The sequence below is a fragment of the Oncorhynchus mykiss genome, chromosome 5, assembly GCF_057628025.1.
Source record: "Oncorhynchus mykiss isolate SJ-2025 chromosome 5, ASM5762802v1, whole genome shotgun sequence".
Classification (NCBI taxonomy): Eukaryota; Metazoa; Chordata; class Actinopteri; order Salmoniformes; family Salmonidae; genus Oncorhynchus; species Oncorhynchus mykiss.
In genome coordinates this window covers 66,929,051-66,948,527 of record NC_143026.1, presented here as the reverse complement: position 1 = coordinate 66,948,527, position 19,477 = coordinate 66,929,051, and the positions used below count along the sequence as shown (strand labels likewise).

General features: G+C 43.3%; 1 protein-coding gene across 1 annotated transcript in view; it reads left to right on the top strand.

The window, feature by feature from the left end:
• Positions 1-2,294: 2,294 nt before the first annotated feature.
• The window catches only part of colgalt2b (collagen beta(1-O)galactosyltransferase 2b), a 41,590-nt gene continuing 24,407 nt past the window's right edge, over positions 2,295-19,477 (top strand). Inside the window, exon 1 of the mRNA XM_021603923.3 lies at positions 2,295-2,675. Within this exon, the coding sequence (XP_021459598.1) occupies positions 2,437-2,675 (239 nt within the window). The 5' untranslated portion in view covers positions 2,295-2,436. The remainder of the gene's footprint in view (positions 2,676-19,477) is intronic.

The window sequence follows — 19,477 nt, the reverse complement described above, 5'->3', positions numbered from 1 at the left end:
GAAAAACAAATGATAGTCCCACTAAGTGCAAATCAGATGGGATGATGTATCGCTGCAGAATGCTGTGGTTGCCATGCTGGTTAAGTGTGCCTTGAATTCTAAATAAATCACTGACAGTGTCACCAGCAAAGCACTCCCACAACATCACACCTCCTCTTCCATGCTTCACGGTGGGAACCACACATGCGGAGATGATTTGTTCACCTACCCTGCGTCTCACAAAGACACGGCGGTTGGAACCAAAAATCTCAAATTTAGATTCATCAGACCAAAGGACAGATTTCCACTGGTCTAATGTCAATTGCTTGTGTTTCTTGGCCCAAGCAAGTCTCTTCTTCTCATTGGAGTCCTTTACTAGTGGTTTCTTTGCAGCAATTCGACAATGATGGCCTGATTCACACAGTCTCCTCTGAACAGTTGTGCCCAATAATGTTTTACCATGTTTTGTGCTGCTACCATGTTGTGCTGCTGCCATGTTGTGTTGCTACCATGCTGTGTTGTCATGTGTTGCTGCCATGCTATGTTGTCTTAGGTCTCGTTTTATGTAGTGTTGTGTTGTCTCTCTTGTTGTGATGTGTGTTTTGTCCTATATTTTTATGTAATTTATTTATATTTTTAATCCCAGCCCCTTTTGCCTTTAGGTAGGCCGTCATTGTAAATAAGAATTTGTTCTTAACTGACTTACAGAGTTAAATAAAGGTTTCATTGTTTTGATGTCTTCACTATTATTCTACAATGTAGAAAAAAATCGAAATAAATAAAAACCCTTGAATGAGTAGGTGTGTCCAAACTTTTGACTGGTACTGTATATTTTTTAATGAATGTTGGAATAATTTTATGGGAAAAAAAACAAAGGCTGTGCAAAATAACTCTCCATATAAGGAATAAATGAAAGTTGCAATGAGGTTTCTAAGTCATGTGGGTAAAGAGCTATTGAAATTATATACATTCAAATATTTATATAAAATGGTGTAAATTGTGTAAAACCAAAGTCTGTGCAATGTGTATCCCTCCCCTTTTGAAATATACAAAGTTGGTTTGAGGTGCCTAGGTCGTGTGATCAAGAAGTAAAAAAAATGAACTAATAAATGAAGGTCAAGTAAATATATATTTTTGTTTTATGTACAAAGTCCATGTGATGTATGTCCCTAGCCAGTGAACATTCCAACGTTGGTTTGAGGTGTCTAGGACACATGGTCAAGGAGCTATTGAATTTTTTATAAATATATAAATATAGATTTTTAAATGTTGGAATACTTTTATGAGGAAACCAAAGGATGTGCAACATGCCGCTCTATGTAAGAAATAACAATTGAAATGAGGTGGCTAAGTCACATGGTTGAAGAGCAATTGATGTTTGAATATTGTGATCAAGCACTTTGAAGGTCCCTAAATAGTTGCATTGACGGTGCGCGAGGCTTACTACACCGTTGCCGTGTGATTATGAAACTCGGATTGTAATCGGGAAAATAAGACTTGTTCAATGTTTTACACTTTTTTTCCTTCATAGAGAACCTGAGGTATGTAGCTAAAATCGTTCGCGAGCTATTGAAATTTGAAGGTAAGAATGTCTGGCAAATACCGAAAATCAAACCAACTTTACCACGGCGACAGCCATGCACAAGCAGTCAAACCACATGTTGTTACAATGATCTGACATTGCAACCACACAATAAGAGTAGTTACACATTTATACACATATTTCCATCAGAACAGCATACAGTTTATGCATTTTGCATACATAGACTTGAACTGACAAACAATATTGCGAAATGTACAACCCTCTTTTGCACTTCAGGTACAATTTTCGTTCTTCTTTCACACAACATTATTGAATGATAATAGCCTATTGTGTCTAGGCTATCAGTTTTATAGCACAGGAAGCTTCAATCTGCTGGATTTGAGTAAGAAAATGTATTATTTACTTACTAAAATAATGTTATTGGCCATGTTTGGAGCCACCTCTTCTCTCTGTGCTGTTGCACCTGTTAGATTCCCCATGATGTTTTATCAGCCCCTGTCCTGCCTCTGTAGCCTAGTCTCCAAGAGAGAGAGGGAAAGCTGTAGGAGAGGTATATGATCGTTTTGGGGAGCAGCCAGCGGGGAGGAGGTAGACAAGAGATGTTACCCCTCTCTCCAGTGGAGGCTGCTGATGGGAGGACAGCTCATAATAATGGCTGGAATGGCGCAAATGGAATGGCATTAAACACTTGGAAACCTTGTGTTTGATGTATTTGAAACCATTCCACTGATTCCGCTCCAGCCATTACCACGAGCCTGTCCTCCCTAATTAAGGTGCCACCAACCTCCTGTGCTCTCCCTCGTCCACACACTCCATCCCCTTCCCTTCCTACCTTCTTCGCTCCCTCCCACAATCGCTCACTCTTATATTCAGTTGCGGCAGAGCTCAGGTTTGGATAACGGTGTTATCTGGGAATGATGCCGGCGGTTGGAGCCGTGGGAGTCGGACTGCTCTGCGCCCTGCTTGTCGCCCTCATGCCGGGTGGCATGTCGGACTTGGTGACTCTGGTGCAGGACTCGGTCCGACCCGAATCGTCACTGCTGATGCCAAAAGTCATGATCGCCATTCTGGCTCGCAACGCAGCGCACAGCCTGCCGCACTACCTGGGCTGTATCGACAGGCTAGACTACCCGAAGGAGCGGATAGCTATCTGGTGAGAAACGCAACTAACTTTTTAACAACTTTATTCCGGTCAAATCTTCTCCAATAGCCAACAGCAGGGATCATCAACTAGATTCATCCGCGGGACCATTTTTCTTGAGCGGATGGTCGGGGGTCGGAAGATAATTACAAATAATTTCTAGACTGCAACTATTTCACAAAAACATAATAATTTCAAACCTTGCTTACATTTGTATACGAGCACGCCTCTCTATTATGCGTGGGAATAGGCCTACTTGGGAACAGATTTCCAATACGAAAATCAATTGGAGATGGTTTCCTGGTGGGTTTTTTTTAACAGTATTTCATGTCCAGTAATATATATATATATATATATATATATGTGTGTGTGTGTGTGTGTGTGTGTGTGTGTGTGTGTGTGTGTGTGTTTTAAACAAGATTTGCTCAGAAAACTTGGGGAGGCAAATAAAACCACCCACGGGCGGAGGGCCGCCAGTTGGGGCACGCCCGCGACAATTCTTGCTTTGCACTTTACTATGGGAAAAAAGTACACACATATAAGTAACATAGAGCTTATTGTTATCGGTATGGTGTCGGTATTATAATGAGAACCTCCTGTCCTGTCCACGTAAAGAACAGAGACGCTGCTGTCAGCGTGAACGAGACTTGTTGCTGCGTTTTACAATGCCCTCTCCACGCGTGTCTGCTGGGTTCCTAATTGCATGTTAGGAGTAGATGAATGGGCAGAGCATGTTGTTGACGGTGTTTTTTTTATTATTATGCACACATTGCAGAAATCAGGGGGCTTAAAACAGCAGCCAGGTGTGGGGGGATGGGGGCCCATATCGCCAAAAGTCTCCATCATCAATTCTCCATAGGCAGTTACACAGGGGTGGACATGGATAACAATTCGGCTCTGGCATTTTATCCACACCTATTGTGCTGGTTTATTTGTTTCGGCATTTTCTCTGCTGTCACTGTGCATCTTCTTGTTCTCTGTCTGCCTCTCTGCTTAAGCCTTAAACATTATAAAAGCCAAGCTGTCTTAAGGTGTCAGCATGCTTCAGTTCTGCTGGCGGCTAGCCAAATTCGGCTAAGTGAACCAAACGAATATGTTCCTATACTCCGTTAAAATACATTCGCTTGAAAAACGAGGAACAAAAGCGGCAATAGTACTGTTTGTCCATTTTGAGACGCTGTAGCCAGTATACACTTCCTCTAAATAATCATAATTAATCTAAGACAACTCAATAAATCTGTCATTCATTTTTATGTTTTTTGCAGAGGAGATCTTAGTTGCGCTATTTTACATCTAACTAAGATGTTTGGAGCACTGTTTCGAAATAAAGAAATGTCTCTCATTGAAGAACAACAAAGACTTTACTGAATAATCTATATTGTTGACCAATCACCAACGAATGGGTGTAGACTAAAGCTACCGATTTCGGCTTGCCTCAAGAAAAAAATGTAATGTGCCACAACAACCAAAAACAACCTTGCCGAAGTCCAAAACGAACAAAAATGTCACAAAATGTCGTCATAATATATGCACAAACTCTTCCCAACTGTTTCGGCTGGGAAGCATGCAGACGCCTTTGGGCTACAGTGCCTTCAGAAAGTATTCAAGCCCCTTAACTTTTTCCACATTTTGTTGTGCTACAGCCTGCATTTAAAATTGTTTAAATTGAGCTTTTTTTGTCACTGGTCTACACACAGAACTCCATAAGGTCAAAATGGAATAATGTTTTTTGATATGTTGGTAAATTAATTAAAAATGAAAAGCTGAAATGTCTGGAGTCAATAAGTATTCAACCCCTTTGTTATGGCAATCCTAAATAAGTTCAGGAGTAAAAATGTGCTTCACAAGTCACATAATAAGTTGCATCACTCTGTGTGCAATAATAGTGTTCAACATGATTTTTGAACGACTCATCTCTCTACCACACACATACAATTATCTATAAGGTCCCTCGGTGAATTTCAAGCACAGATTCAACCACAAAGACCAGGGAGGTTTTCTAATGCCTCACAAAGAAGGGCAGATAGATGGGTAAAAATACAATTTAAAAAAATACATTCAATATATCCCTTTGAGCATGCTGAAGTTATTAATTACACTTTGGATGCTGTATCAATACACCCAGTCACTACAAAGATACAGGCATCCTTCCTAACTCAGCTGCAGGAGAGGATGAAACCGCTCAGGGATTTTACAATGAGGCCAATGGTGTCATTAAAACAGTTACAGAGTTTAATGGCTGTGATAGGAGAAAACTGAGGATGGATCAACAATATTGTAGTTACTCCACAATACTAACCTAATTGAAAAAGTGAAAATAAGGAAGCCTGTACAGAATACAAATATTCAAAAACTGTTTTGCAATAAGGCACTAAAGTAATACTGCAAAAAAATGTGGCAAAGCAATTCACTTTTTGTTCTGAATACAAAGTGTTATGTTTGGGGCAAATCCAATAAAACACATTACTGAGTACCACTCTCCATACATAGTAGTGGCTGCATCATGTTAGGGTATTCTTGTAATTGTTAAGGACTGGGGAGTTTTTCAGGATAAAAAATAAATGGAATGGAGCTAAGCATAGGCAAAATCCATTAGGAAAAACTGGTTCAGTCTGCTTTCCACCAGACACTGGGAAATTATTTTACCTTTCAGCAGGACAATAACCTAAAAGACAAGGCCAAATCTACGCTGAAGTTGCTTGAGTGGCCGAGTTACAGTTTTGACTTAACTCAACACAACGCCACAGATGTTTCAAGTTTTGAGGGAGCGTACAACTGGCATGCTGACTGCAGGAATGTCCACCAAAGCTTTTGCCAGAGAATTGAATGTTCATTTCTCTACCATAAACCGCCTCCAACTTTGCTTTAGAGAATTTGGCAGTACGTCCAACCGGCCTCACAACCACAGATCATCTGTAAACACACCAGCCCAGGAGCTCCACATCTGGCTTTTTCACCTGTTGAATCGTCTGAGACCACCACCCAGAAAGAAGATGAAACTGGGTTCGCACAACCAAAGAATTTCATCACAAACTGTCAGAAACCGTCTCAGGGAAGCTCATCTGCGTGCTTGTCGTCCTCACCAGGATCTTGACCTGTCTGCAGTTCGGCATCGTAACCGACTTCAGTGTACAAATGCTCACCTTCAATGGCCACTGGCATGCTAGAGAAGTCTGTTCTTCACGGATTAATCCCGGTTTCAACTGTACTGGGCAGATGGCAGACAGTGTGTATGGCGTCGTGCATGGTGTCATGTGGTCGAGTGATTTGCTGATGTCAATGTTGTGAACAGAGTGCCCCATGATGGCGTTGGGGTTATGGTATGGACAGGCATAAGATAAGGACAATGAACACAATTGCATTTTATAGATGGCAATTTGAATGTACAGAGATCACATGATGAGATCCTGAGGCCCATTGTTGTGCCATTCATCCGCTGCCATCACCTTCTGTTTCAGCATGATAGTGCATGGTCCCAAGGATCTGCATAGAATTCCTGGAAGCTGAAAATGTCCCAGTTCTTCCATGGCCTGCATACTGACCAGACATGTCACCCATTGAGCATGTTTGTGATTCTCTGGATTGACGAGTACGACAACGTGTTCCAGTTCCCGCCAATATCCAGCAAGTTCGCCTAGCCATTGAAGAGGAGTGGGACAACATTCCACAGGCCACAATCACCAGCTTGATCAACTCTATGCGAAAGAGATGTGTCACGCTGCATGATGCACGTGCTGGTCACACCAGATACTGACTGGTTTTCTGATCCACACCCTTACCTTTTTTAAGGTACAGTATCTGTGACCAACAGTCATGTGAAATCCATAGATTAGGGCCTAATGATTTTATTTTATTGACAGATTTCCTTATGTGAACTGTAACTCATGAACATCTTTGAAATTGTTGCATGTTGCGTTTGTATTTTTGTTCAGTGTAAGATAACTCAAGAAATCTGTCAATAATTTAGACATTTTTGCAGAGGAGATCTTAATTGCGCAAAACAACCTCACAAAATGACATCATAATATATGCACAAACTGTTCCGGACTGTTTCAGATGAGAAGCATGTGGACGCCTTAAGTGTTAACTACTATTACAGGGCTCCAGACTAACATTTTCCCCTAGTGTCACAGGTGCCACTAACCTTTACACTTGATGGCACCAGCCCATGAGTAATCCTCTTATAAAGTCATTAATTGTGCCATATTAAGAAGTATAATAAATAGACTACTGAGGTATTCAATAAATAAATTGTTTTATCTAGCACGTTCCAAGCAAGAATGCAAGATATTTTGATGTACAACTTAATCCAGTGATTGGAGATGGGGAGTGAGTAGACAATGACTGGCTCGGACAGCGGCACAGAAGGTGGGTGCTCAACGCACTGAAGAAGTGATGCGTAAAGTGCTGTGGAGAGAATCACGGGAGAGACGAAAGGTCTGTATGACTAGTCTACAGGGACAAAGAAAGTCAGTGCACAAGCATGTGGAGAATGCCCATCACATACCTATTTTGTTGCACATGGAAACTTTTAAGAGGGACTTGATAGTTTAATGCGTTTTCTCTGTTTCTCCCAGAATTGAAGTCATCACCAGTTGGATGCTTTTGTCTTTTGTTTTCCACTCATCCTTTCAAGGCTTGCTTTTGTTTGCAGCTTTATGTCTGTCTGTTTCTCATTGAGAACACTTCCCAACGCACACACACACACACACACACACACACACACACACATATCTACCCTGCTGTTTTAATATTTGGGAACAGATTTCCTAAATTCAACTTATTTTTAGCTGAATTACGTTTTTGGCCCGCGGCCCGTCTGTTACCGACCCCTGCCCGGCCCCTGACCTATAGGATGTGCCTGTTGCTGCTGCATTCTACTGTCTGTCTGTATTGTTCTCCTGAATCTGAACCAATGACTGTAAAGGTCTCAGTATATCTCTGCATGCTCTCAATACTAACTGCCAATGAGAAGTTTTTGGCAAAGAGACATTTATTGGGTGGTTGAGCAGCCTAGATGTTCAGTGTTGATAATCACTGTACCATGAAGAGTTTTTTTAAGTATGAGAATTCACAATCAGCTCCTTCGTTTTGAAGAGGTTATTTTCCCGGCACCACTCCGCCAGGGTCCTCACCTCCTCCCTGTAGGCTGTCTCGTCATTGTTGGTAATCAGGCCTGTTGTGTCATCTGCAAACTTGATGATTGAGTTGGAGGCGTACGTGTCCACAGTCATGGGTGAACAGGGAGTACAGGAGAGGGCTGAGCATGCACCCTTGTGGGGCCCCTGTGTTGAGGATCAGCGAAGTGGAGGTGTTGTTTCCTACCTTCACCACCTGGGGGCGGCCCGTCAGGAAGTTTAGGACCCAATTGCACAGGGTGGGGTTCAGACCCAGGGCGCCGAGCTTAATTATGAGCTTGGAGGGTACTATGGTGTTGAAGGCTGAGCTATAGTCAATGAACAGCATTCTTACATAGGTATTTCTCTTGTCCAGATGGGATATGGCATTGTGCATTGCAATAGCGATTGCATTGTCTGTGGATCTATTGGGGCGGTAAGCAAATTGAAGTGGGTCTAGAGTGTCAGGTAATGTAGAGGTGATATGATCCTTAACTAGCCTCTCAAAGCACTTCATGATGACAGACATGAGTGCTACAGGGCGATAGTCATTTAGTTCCAGACAGCTGGTCTGTGCATGCTCTGAGGATGAGGCTAGGGATGCCGTCTGGGCTGGCAGCCTTGCGAGGGTTAACACGCTTAAATGTCTTACTCACGTCGGCCACAGAGAATGAGAGCCCACAGTCCTTGGGAGCGGGCCGCTTCGGTGGCAATGTGTTATCCTCAAAGCGGGCGAAGAAGGTGTTTAACTTATCCGTGAGCAAGATGTCGGTGTCCACGTCGTGGCTGGTTTTCCCTCAGTAATCCGCAATTATCTGTAGACCGTGCCACATACGTCTCGTGTCTGTGCTGTTGATTTCTGACTCCACTTTGTCTCTGTACTGACGTTTTGCCTGTTGATTCCCTAACGGAGGGAATAACTACACTTTTTGTATTCAACCATATTTCCAGTCACCTTGCCATAGTTAAATGCGATGGTTCGCACTTTCAGTTTTGCACGAATGCTGCCATCTATACATGGTTTCTGGTTTGCGTAGGTTTTATTAATAGTCACCATGGGAGCAACATCCTCTATACACTTCCTGATGAACTCAGTCACCGTGTCCGTGTATACGTCAATGTTGTTATCAGAGGCTACCCAGAACATATCCCAGTCTGCATGATCAAAACAATCTTGATGCATTGATTCTGATTGGTCAGACCAGCGTTGAATAGACCTTAGCACGGGTACTTCCTGTTAGCACATGGACTGTAGTACTCGCTCTGGAAAAACACTTGACCACTGCTACTCCCCCTTACGGGATAACTACAAGGCCCTCCCCCGCCCTCCCTTCAGCAAATCAGATCACAAATTCAATTTTGCTCCTCCCTTCCTATAGGCAGAAATTTCTGATCTGATTTGCAGAAGCGAGTGCGGGGGATGGCCTTGTAGTTATCCCGGAAGGGGGAGTAGCAGTGGTCGAGTGTTTTTACAGATCGAGTACTACAGTGAATGTGTTGTTAGAACTTCGGTAGCATTTTCCTCAAATTTGCTTTGTTAAAACCCCCAGCTACAATAAATGCGGCCTCAGGATATGTGATTTTTCAATTTGCATAAAGTTCAGTGTAGTTCTTTGAGGGCCGTTGTGGTATCGGCTTGAGAGGGAATATACACGACTGTGACTATGACCGAAGAGATTTCTCTTGGGAGATAATATGGTCGGCATTTGATTGTAAGGTATTCTACGTCGGGTGAACAAAAGGACTTGAGTTTTTGTACGTTAACACAATCACACCATGAGTAGTTAATCATGAAACATACACCACCGCCCTTCTTCTTCCTGTAGACTTCTTTATTCCTGTCTGCGCGATGTACTGAGAACCCAGCTGGCTGTATGGACGTGACAGTATATCCGGAGAGAGCCATGATTCTGTGAAACAGAGTATGTTACAGTCCGTGGTGTCTTTCTGGAAGGAGATTCTCACCCTGAGCTCATCTACTTTATTGTCCATAGACTGAACATTAGCGAGTAATATACTCGGAAGAGGTGGATGGTGTGCACGCCTCCTGAGTCGGACTAGAAGTCCACTCTGAATACCTCTTCTCCGCCGTCGGCGTCTTGGAGCAGCCAATGGGATAAGTTCAATTGCACTGGGGGGTACGAACAAAGGAACCAATTTGGGAATGTCATTTTCCTGGTCGTAATGCTGGTGAGTTACCGCCGCTCTGATATCCGAAAGTTATTTCCGGCTGTATGTAATAACACAAAAAAACGTTCTGGGCTAATAATGTAAGAAATAGCACACAAAAAAACGAAATACTACAAAGTTGCTTAAAAGCTAGAAGCAGAGCTGTCATGTCTGTCGGCACCCTCTACAATACATATAAACAAAAACAGTGGTTATACAACCTAAATAAAGCGAGGCAGTGAAAGCAACAGAATGGTAGAATTATGATTTGTGAAATAAAAGCTGATTGTGTGATTAAATGTGTGCTGGCCACAGACCCAGTGCTAGTGGCTAATTACTGGGCGGCAAGGCCCAAGGCTGTGTGTTTGTGTTGGGGCTGACGGGTAGAGCTTGTACCCTGCTCACCTTTCAGTTCTCCTTGCCCTTCCTCTGCGACACGGAGACTGTCGCTGTTCATGTGTGTATGTAGGGTCACATGAGAGTTTCAACTGGGTCATGGCTGGAGGAAGGGCAGTCTGTGTGTATGATAGAGACACAGAACAGATGGGATAACACACTCTCCACAGAAAGCTTCAGTAGTCTGAAAAGCAAATGGACGTGTCTGTCTGACAGAGAGGACTGAGAGAGAGGTGAGAAAGACTCACACTGTGCTGTGAAAGAATGCAGGGAATGGTTTTTAGGAAAGAGGTAGACAGGGGGCGGAGGCAGGGTGGTTGGCAGGCTTGTGTTGAGAATTACACAGGAGCACTGAGCAGGTTAGTAAAGTGAACTCACATTCCATCCATGCTCAAACAGTGTACCCTCCCCCTCCCCTCCCTCCTCTGCCCTCAGGACAACATTGAGCTGGCTGCAGGCCAACAACTGGACCCGGGCCTGGACCCAGGCCAGTGATTGGTTGATGGAATGTAACTCAGCCCTGTGATTGGTCACCAGGTCATGACTACGTGTTGTGACTGGAGGGAAAGGCTGAGCTCATCTTTGGGGCAGCGTTCAGGAGTAACTCAGTAGTCTGGAGCTAGGTCTGTGGGCTGTTTATTGTAAGTGCTTAACCAGGTGGTGAACTGGAGGGAGAGATGGTTTGTCGATGTGTTTCGACATAGATCATGTCAGGACTATGAAAAGACAACGGTTCCCAGAATGATCTGTATTGATGTGAAATAGCCTAATAACAGAGAATTCCTTGTGGTTTCTATACTCGTATCCCCATGTTAGAGTATCATATGACATAACCCACTGCACAATGCACACACCAAGAAATCTGAACCACAAAGAAAACATCTGAACCACAAATCATGTTTTAATGCTACATGCAGATGAAAGAGAGTACCATCCAAACCATGTGTGCCCTTAGGCCTTAGGTATTATAGTGTTGTTAGCACAGATGTCACGCCCCCTCAGAGAGAGAGAGACATAGCTACAGTGGGGCAAACAAGTATTTAGTCAGCCACCAATTGTGCAAGTTCTCCCACTTAAAAAGATGAGAGAGGCCTGTAATTTTCATCATAGGTACACTTCAACTATGACAGACAAAATGAGAGATTTTTTTTTAAATTAATTTATTTGCAAATTATGGTGGAAAATAAGTATTTGGTCAATAACAAAAGTTTATCTCAATACTTTGTTATATACCCTTTGTTGGCAATGACGGAGGTCAAACGTTTTCTGTAAGTCTTCACAATGTTTTCACACACTGTTGCTGGTATTTTGGCCCATTCCTCCATGCAGATCTCCTCTAGCGCAGTGATGTTTTGGGGCTGTTGCTGGGCAACACAGACTTTCAACTCCCTCCAAAGATTTTCTATGGGGTTGAGATCTGGAGTCTGGCTAGGCCACTCCAGGACCTTGAAATGCTTCTTACGAAGCCACTCCTTCGTTGCCCGGGCGGTGTGTTTGGGATCATTGTCATGCTGAAAGACCCAGCCACGTTTCATCTTCAATGACTTTGGTCCCAGCTCTCTGCAGGTCATTCACTAGGTCCCCCCGTGTGGTTCTGGGATTTTTGCTCACCATTCTTGTGATCATTTTGACCCCACGGGGTGAGATCTTGCGTGGAGCCCCAGATCGAGGGAGATTATCAGTGGTCTTGTATGTCTTCCATTTCCTAATAATTGCTCGCACAGTTGATTTCTTCAAACCAAGCTGCTTACCTATTGCAGATTTAGTTTTCCCAGCCTGGTGCAGGTCTACAATTTTGTTTCTGGTGTCCTTTGACAGCTCTTTGGTCTTGGCCATAGTGGACTTTGGAGTGTGACTGTTTGAGGTTGTGGACAGGTGTCTTTTATACTGATAACAAGTTCAAACAGGTACAATTAATACAGGTAACGAGTGGAGGACAGAGGAGCCTCTTAAAGAAGAAGTTACAGGTCTGTGAGAGCCAGAAATCTGGCTTGTTTGTAGGTGACCAAATTCTTATTTTCCACCATAATTTGCTAATAAATTAATTAAAAATCCTACAATGTGATTTTCTGGATTTTTTTCCCCTCATTTTGTCTGTCATAGTTGAAGTGTACCTATGATGAAAATTACAGGCCTTTCTCATCTTTTTAAGTGGGAGAACTTGCACAATTGGTGGCTGACTGGTGTTTTCTGTATTGACCTTAGTGTAATCACTGTTTTACAGCCTGGGTTTTGTAATGACTGCTCAGTGAAACGACCTGTGCTGATTTGTCATAGATGCTTGCTAATAAACTTTAATGAGCAAGCCTTCCTTCATGAGCTGGCCTCTGTAAAATGGGATAGAATCAGCTTGATCCCCTCTGTCGAAGACGTTTGGACCTTCTTTTTTGATATTTTCAGTGGTATTGTTAACAAATACGACCCCATGAAGAAAAGGATCATTAAAAACAGGTTCAGCCCCGGGTTCGACTGTGATCTTGCAGAGTTACTCTACCTCAAGAATTGCATTTGGCGAAAGGCTCGGCACACGCATACTCAGGCTGACTCGCTATCGTTCAGGCAAATGAGAAATAAATTCACTGACGCTCTCCAGATAGCTAAAATTAGTTACTTTAAGGATCAGTTCTCTCTCTGTGGGTCTAACCCCAAGAAGTTCTGGAAAACAGTTAAAGACCTGGAGAATAAACCCTCCTCCTCACAGCTGCCCATGTCCCTTAATGTTGATGATGTGGTTGTTACTGACAAGAAACACATGACTGAGCTCTTTAATCACCACTTCATTAAGTCAGGATTCCTATTTGACTAAGCCATGCCTCCTTGCCCATCCAACATTTCCTCATCTCCCACCCCTTCTAATGTGACTATCCCCTTTCTTCCTTAAGGTTGCTGCCCATATCATCGCCAAGCCTATCTCCGATCTTTTTAACCTGTCTCTCCTTTCTGGGGAGGTTCCCATTGCTTGGAAGGCAGCCACGGTTCATCCTTTATTTAAAGGGTAGATCAAGCTGATCCTAACTGTTATAGGCCTATTTTTATTTTGCCCTGTTTATCAAAAGTGTTGGAAAAACCTGTCAATAATCAACTGACTGGCTTTCTTGATGTCTATAGTATTCTCTCTGGTATGCAATCTGGTTTCCGCATGTGTCACTGCAACCTTAAAGGCCCTCAATGATGTCACCATTGCCCTTGATTCTAAGCAATGTTTTGCTGCTATTTTTATTGACTTGGCCGAAGCTTTTGATACAGTAAACTATTCTTGTGGGCCGGCTAAGGAGTATTGGTGTCTCTGATGGGTCTTTGGCCTGATTTGCTAACTACCTCTCTCAAAGAGTGCAGTGTATAAAGTCAGAAAATCTGCTGTCTCAGCCACTGTCTGTCACCAAGGGAGTACCCCAAGGCCCGATCCTAGGCCCCACGCTCTTCTCAATAAACATCAACAACATCTGCTCAGGCAGTAGGAAGCTCTCTCATCCATTTATATGCAGATGATACAGTCTTATACTCAGCTGGCCCCTCCCCAGATTTGATGTTACATGCTCTACAACAAAGCTTTCTTCGTATCCAACAAGCTTTCTCTACCCTTAACCTTGTTCTGAATAACTCCCAAACAAAGGCTTATGTGGCTTGGTAAGAAGAATACCCCTCTTCCCACAGGTGTTATTACTACCCCTGAGGGTTTAGAGCTTGAGGTAGTCACCTCATACAAGTACTTGGGAGTATGGCTAGACGGTGCACCATCCTTCTCTCAGCACATATCAAAGCTACAGGCTAAAGTTAAATCTAGGCTTGGTTTCCTCTATCGTAATCGCTTCTCTTTCACCCCAGCTGCCAAACTTATCCTGATTCAGATGACCATCCTACCCATGCTAGATTACGGAGACATCATTTATAGATCGGCAGGTAAGAATGCTCTCGAGCGGCTAGATGTTCTTTATCATTCGGCCATCATATTTCCCACCAATGCTCCTTATAGGACACTCTATTCTCCTCTGTAAACTGATCATCTCTGTATACCCGTCGCAAGACCCACTGGTTTATGCTTATTTATAAAACCCTCTTTGGCCTCACTCCACCCATCTGAGATATCTACTGCAGCCCTCATCCTCCATATACAACACCCATTCTGCCAGTCACATTCTGTTAAAAGTCCCCAAAGCACACACATCCCTGGGTCGCTCCTCTTTTCAGTTCGCTGCAGCTAGTGACTGGAACGAGCTGCAACAAACATTCAAACTGGAAAGTTTTACCCTTGCTTCCAAAGAGCTCCCTTTCTACTGGATTACAACATTGAAAGCTAAGTAGCAGTCTGATAACCAACTATTTCCTCTGATCTACACTATATTCCGTCTCCTAGAATTCCATCGTGCTGCGTAGAATCTTTCTGGGAGTATAGAACCTTGATCCACCTCCGAGTGCAACTGTGTCACCTCAGGTCTGATAGCAGTGTGGGTTCTGGAGCGGTATCTCATGGTTTTAATTATTCTGTCAGGCCTGGGGATGAGGGCCTTGGTTTATGTCTTTTTGACCATGTCAGGAGACCCTTTTACATTTTTGGGAGTGTTTTTTTCACAGAAAGGAAAGGGGGAAGAAGACAGGATAAGATTTTGTTGAATTTGAAGCAGACAATTTGGGCTTTTGTGAATGTAAATTATTATATCCGATTTTTTTCTCTCTTGGTTTCTCTGTATCATCTTCTCCCCATCTCTCTCTCTCTCTCTCTCTTTTTCCCTCTCACTCTCTCACTCTTTGATTTGATTTCCCTCTCTCACTCTGTGCATTAGATCATATCACTGGCACATGGCTGGTATGTGAGTGTGTGTTTAATTATCCTCAGTGCTCTGGCCCAGTGTCAGTCCGTTGGGGTCTGCATGTGGTGGTGTGTGTGTGTCTGTTTCTACTCAGCTGGCCAGTACCCTGCCTCTCCTTCTGATTCCCATTACCAATCCCATACCAAATTTCCCATCGCCTTGGGCTAGACTTATGCTTAGGGAGTAGCTCCGTGTCACAGGAACTACATGATTCACACAACATAATCCATACCACTTTCTAACTCACTCAACATAATATGAACACACACACACTCCTTATATGATTTACACACACCATTCTTACCTGAGGAGTGTTAATACCAGTTGCTCCCTCATAAAACCTGAGAGGATATGGGACTGTTCCCAGACCTATGTCTGACATCAGAGAAAACAGCTCCATGTCCCCTGCCAGGAGTTGTGGCTGTACTCAGAACATCCCGGGCCATGTGTTAGTGTCAGTGGATCCCCAAAGGGGAGCTGAAACAGAGCAGAGTGCGCAGTTAGAAGGGCCTGTTAGCACTGAAGTGATTGTCTCTTACCCAATAGTTCTGGAGGCAGCCCAGCAACAATGGATCTGGCCAATGCTGAAATAAACTGCTATCCAGACAAAGTATTCGATTTCTCTTCAGAAAGACAGGAAAATACCCGAGAGAAAGAGAGAGAGAGGTGTTTTGAGGGACGTAATGATGACATGACAGTTGTGTATTCAACAGTGGCCAGAGGAGCATACAATTTCAGCCCAGTCAGTCAGTCTGCCTGTCTGTGTGTCATCATCCTGTCTTAAACACAGAGACACACTTTACTACCGCTGTTCATGCTCTCTCATTCTCTATCCATCTCTCTTCTATCCCTCCCGTCTCACTCCCCCTACCTCTTCGCTCTCTCTCTCTCTCTTTTTCTCTCAGTCGATCTGTCTTTCTTATTGTCCCTTATAAACAAAGTGATTGTGATTGTATCATTTACTATCAGTTTGAAATTATCTATACATGACTGAGTAGGTTATTCATCTAGATGTGCAGTAAGACAGCGGTTAGGGTTTTCAGAGAGCATATTAAGATTGATGAGAGCGTTTATGCTTGAGAGTGATAGTGACAATATACAGTGCCTTGCGAAAGTATTCGGCCACCTTGAACTTTGCGACCTTTTGCCACATTTCAGGCTTCAAACATAAAGATATAAAACTGTATTTTTTTGTGAAGAATCAACAACAAGTGGGACACAATCATGAAGTGGAACGACATTTATTGGATATTTCAAACTTTCTTAACAAAACAAAAATTGAAAAATTGGGCGTGCAAAATTATTCAGCCCCTTTACTTTCAGTGCAGCAAACTCTCTCCAGAAGTTTAGTGAGGATCTCTGGATGATCCAATGTTGACCTAAATGACTAACGATGATAAATACAATCCACCTGTGTGTAATCAAGTCTCCGTATAAATGCACCTGCACTGTGATTGTCTCAGAGGTCCGTTAAAAGCGCAGAGAGCATCATGAAGAACAAGGAACACACCAGGCAGGTCCGAGATACTGTTGTGAAGAAGTTTAAAGCCGGATTTGGATACAAAAAGATTTCCCAAGCTTTAAACATCCCAAGAAGCACTGTGCAAGCGATAATATTGAAATGGAAGGAGTATCAGACCACTGCAAATCTACCAAGACTTGGCCGTCCCTCTAAACTTTCAGCTCATACAAGGAGAAGACTGATCAGAGATGCAGCCAAGAGGCCCATGATCACTCTGGATGAACTGCAGAGATCTACAGCTGAGGTGGGAGACTCTGTCCATAGGACAACAATCAGTCATAAATTGCACAAATCTGGCCTTTATGGAAGAGTGGCAAGAAGCAAGCCATTTCTTAAAGATATCCATAAAAAGTGTTGTTTAAAGTTTGCCACGAGCCACCTGGGAGACACACCAAACATGTGGAAGAAGGTGCTCTGGTCAGATGAAACCAAAATTGAACTTTTTGGCAACAATGCAAAACGTTATGTTTGGCGTAAAAGCAACACAGCTGAACACACCATCCCCACTGTCAAACATGGTGGTGGCAGCATCATGGTTTGGGCCTGCTTTTCTTCAGCAGGGACAGGGAAGATGGTTAAAATTGATGGGAAGATGGATGGAGCCAAATACAGGACCATTCTGGAAGAAAACCTGATGGAGTCTGCAAAAGACCTGAGACTGGGGCGGAGATTTGTCTTCCAACAAGACAATGATCCAAAACATAAAGCAAAATCTACAATGGAATGGTTCAAAAATAAACATATCCAGGTGTTAGAATGGCCAAGTCAAAGTCCAGATCTGAATCCAATCGAGAATCTGTGGAAAGAACTGAAAACTGCTGTTCACAAATGCTCTCCATCCAACCTCACTGAGCTCGAGCTGTTTTGCAAGGAGGAATGGGAAAAAATGTCAGTCTCTCGATGTGCAAAACTGATAGAGACATACCCCAAGCGACTTACAGCTGTAATCGCAGCAAAAGGTGGCGCTACAAAGTATTAACTTACCTTTGAACGGGGTATGGTAGTAGGTGCCAGGTGCACCGGTTTGTGTCAATAACTGCAACGCTGCTGGGTTTTTCACACTCAACAGTTCTCATTGTGTATCAAGAATGGTCCACCACCCAAAGAACATCCAGCCAACTTAACACAACTGTGGGAGGCATTGGAGTCAACATGGGCCAGCATCCCTGTGGAATGCTTTTGAATCTTTGTTTAGTCCATACCCTGATGAATTGAGGCTGTTCTGAGGGAAAAGGGGGAGGGTGCAACTCAATATTAGGAAGGTGCTCCTAATGTTTTGTACACTCAGTGCATATTTCAAAGCTGTCTTGTGTATTTCATGTGGGTGACTAAATGTGAGAAATTGCATATTAGGGAGCAAGGCATTCAATGTGTGTAGAAATCGACAGTGTGAATTTATGGATGAAAGTGTGTAAATAGTATGCATGGGTTGCCCAGAGGGCAAGAACACAGAGATTCTTCTGACAGATTATATTGGCAAGTTACCTTGTTTGGCCTGACTGAGAGTGTGTATGGATAAGTCATGTGTGTGAGGATGAGGTGCTGTATAGGCTCTAAGGGGGAGGCGCATGGGCCATTCTGCCGTGTGTTGACTGTGAATGTCAGGCCCTGCCAGGCCAGCATGCATTGCCTCAGCCACATCAGCCTGGGGAGGGGAGGGGGGCTACTGCAGACTTAACACACACACACACACACACACAATTTAGACAGAGTGATGCATATCTGTTAACACTAGTTACAGTACGAGGTCATGTCCAATCCAGATACATTAGAAGGATTTTAGGCCTCGTTACTTTCACTGAAGTGTTTGTTGAGTATTTTTGGACCAGGTGTGACCCTTCTGACCCCTCCCATTGATCACTGTCAGCTAATCACACCTTCCTCACTGATGATGGCATAGCCAGTCCAAGTGGGACCCATAGATAAAGGAGAGAGGGATGGAGAGAGAGAAAGAGAGGGGAAGGATGTGTAGGTGAAACCTAGGAGCATGTGTTGTCCAGATGCATATCAGAAAGAAAGAAAGCAGAGATGCAGTGCTCCAGGCCTGAAGATAATGAGCTGGAGAGTTACTGGAAACTTCCAAGAGGGCAGCGTGAATGAATAAAGTGAGAGATGAGTGAAAAGAAGGAGGGGGGACCAGTGTTCAGTCCAAACCCTCAAAGCCTGAATTGTTACTTTACACTCATACGGGTTGAAAATGGCAGATTTGGGCACTGAGAAGCTGTACAGTAAAATGCTATAAATGGCTCTGCGCTTCACAGCTCTGTATGGGTTTTGACTGACGGACGTTTTGAACTTGATCACTCCATGCGACAAGAAGTTAATTGGGCAACTTTTGCAAATGTTTTGTTGTCTGAGTGAGAAAAATGCTCCAAGTTAAGAGGACTTCACATTTCCATATCATAAAACTCATGTCATATACAGTGTCAACGTTTATGATCAATATGTGTGATGACATGGCGTCATACCCTGGGTTGTTCTGAACAGAATGAGCCTATGTTTATCTATTGTGAAGAACATTTGCCGTGGAACACGCACCTGAATGATCTCGTGACTCCATTCCATGCGCACCACAATTACCATCTGCTTCTTTGAATTGCCCTGTGAAAGCCTAAAACTGTAAGATCGTATTTAAAAGGTAACTGGTCATGTTGGCAATATAACAAGCTTTGAAATTATGCCCACCTGACCCAGACTGGGATTTAAAATGGCCGTTTTTGGATTGCATAAACAACAACCATAATTGTGTGATGGCGGGGATGGGGTTGTGTTCAACACAACTACAAGTGTTCTTGCTCTAGT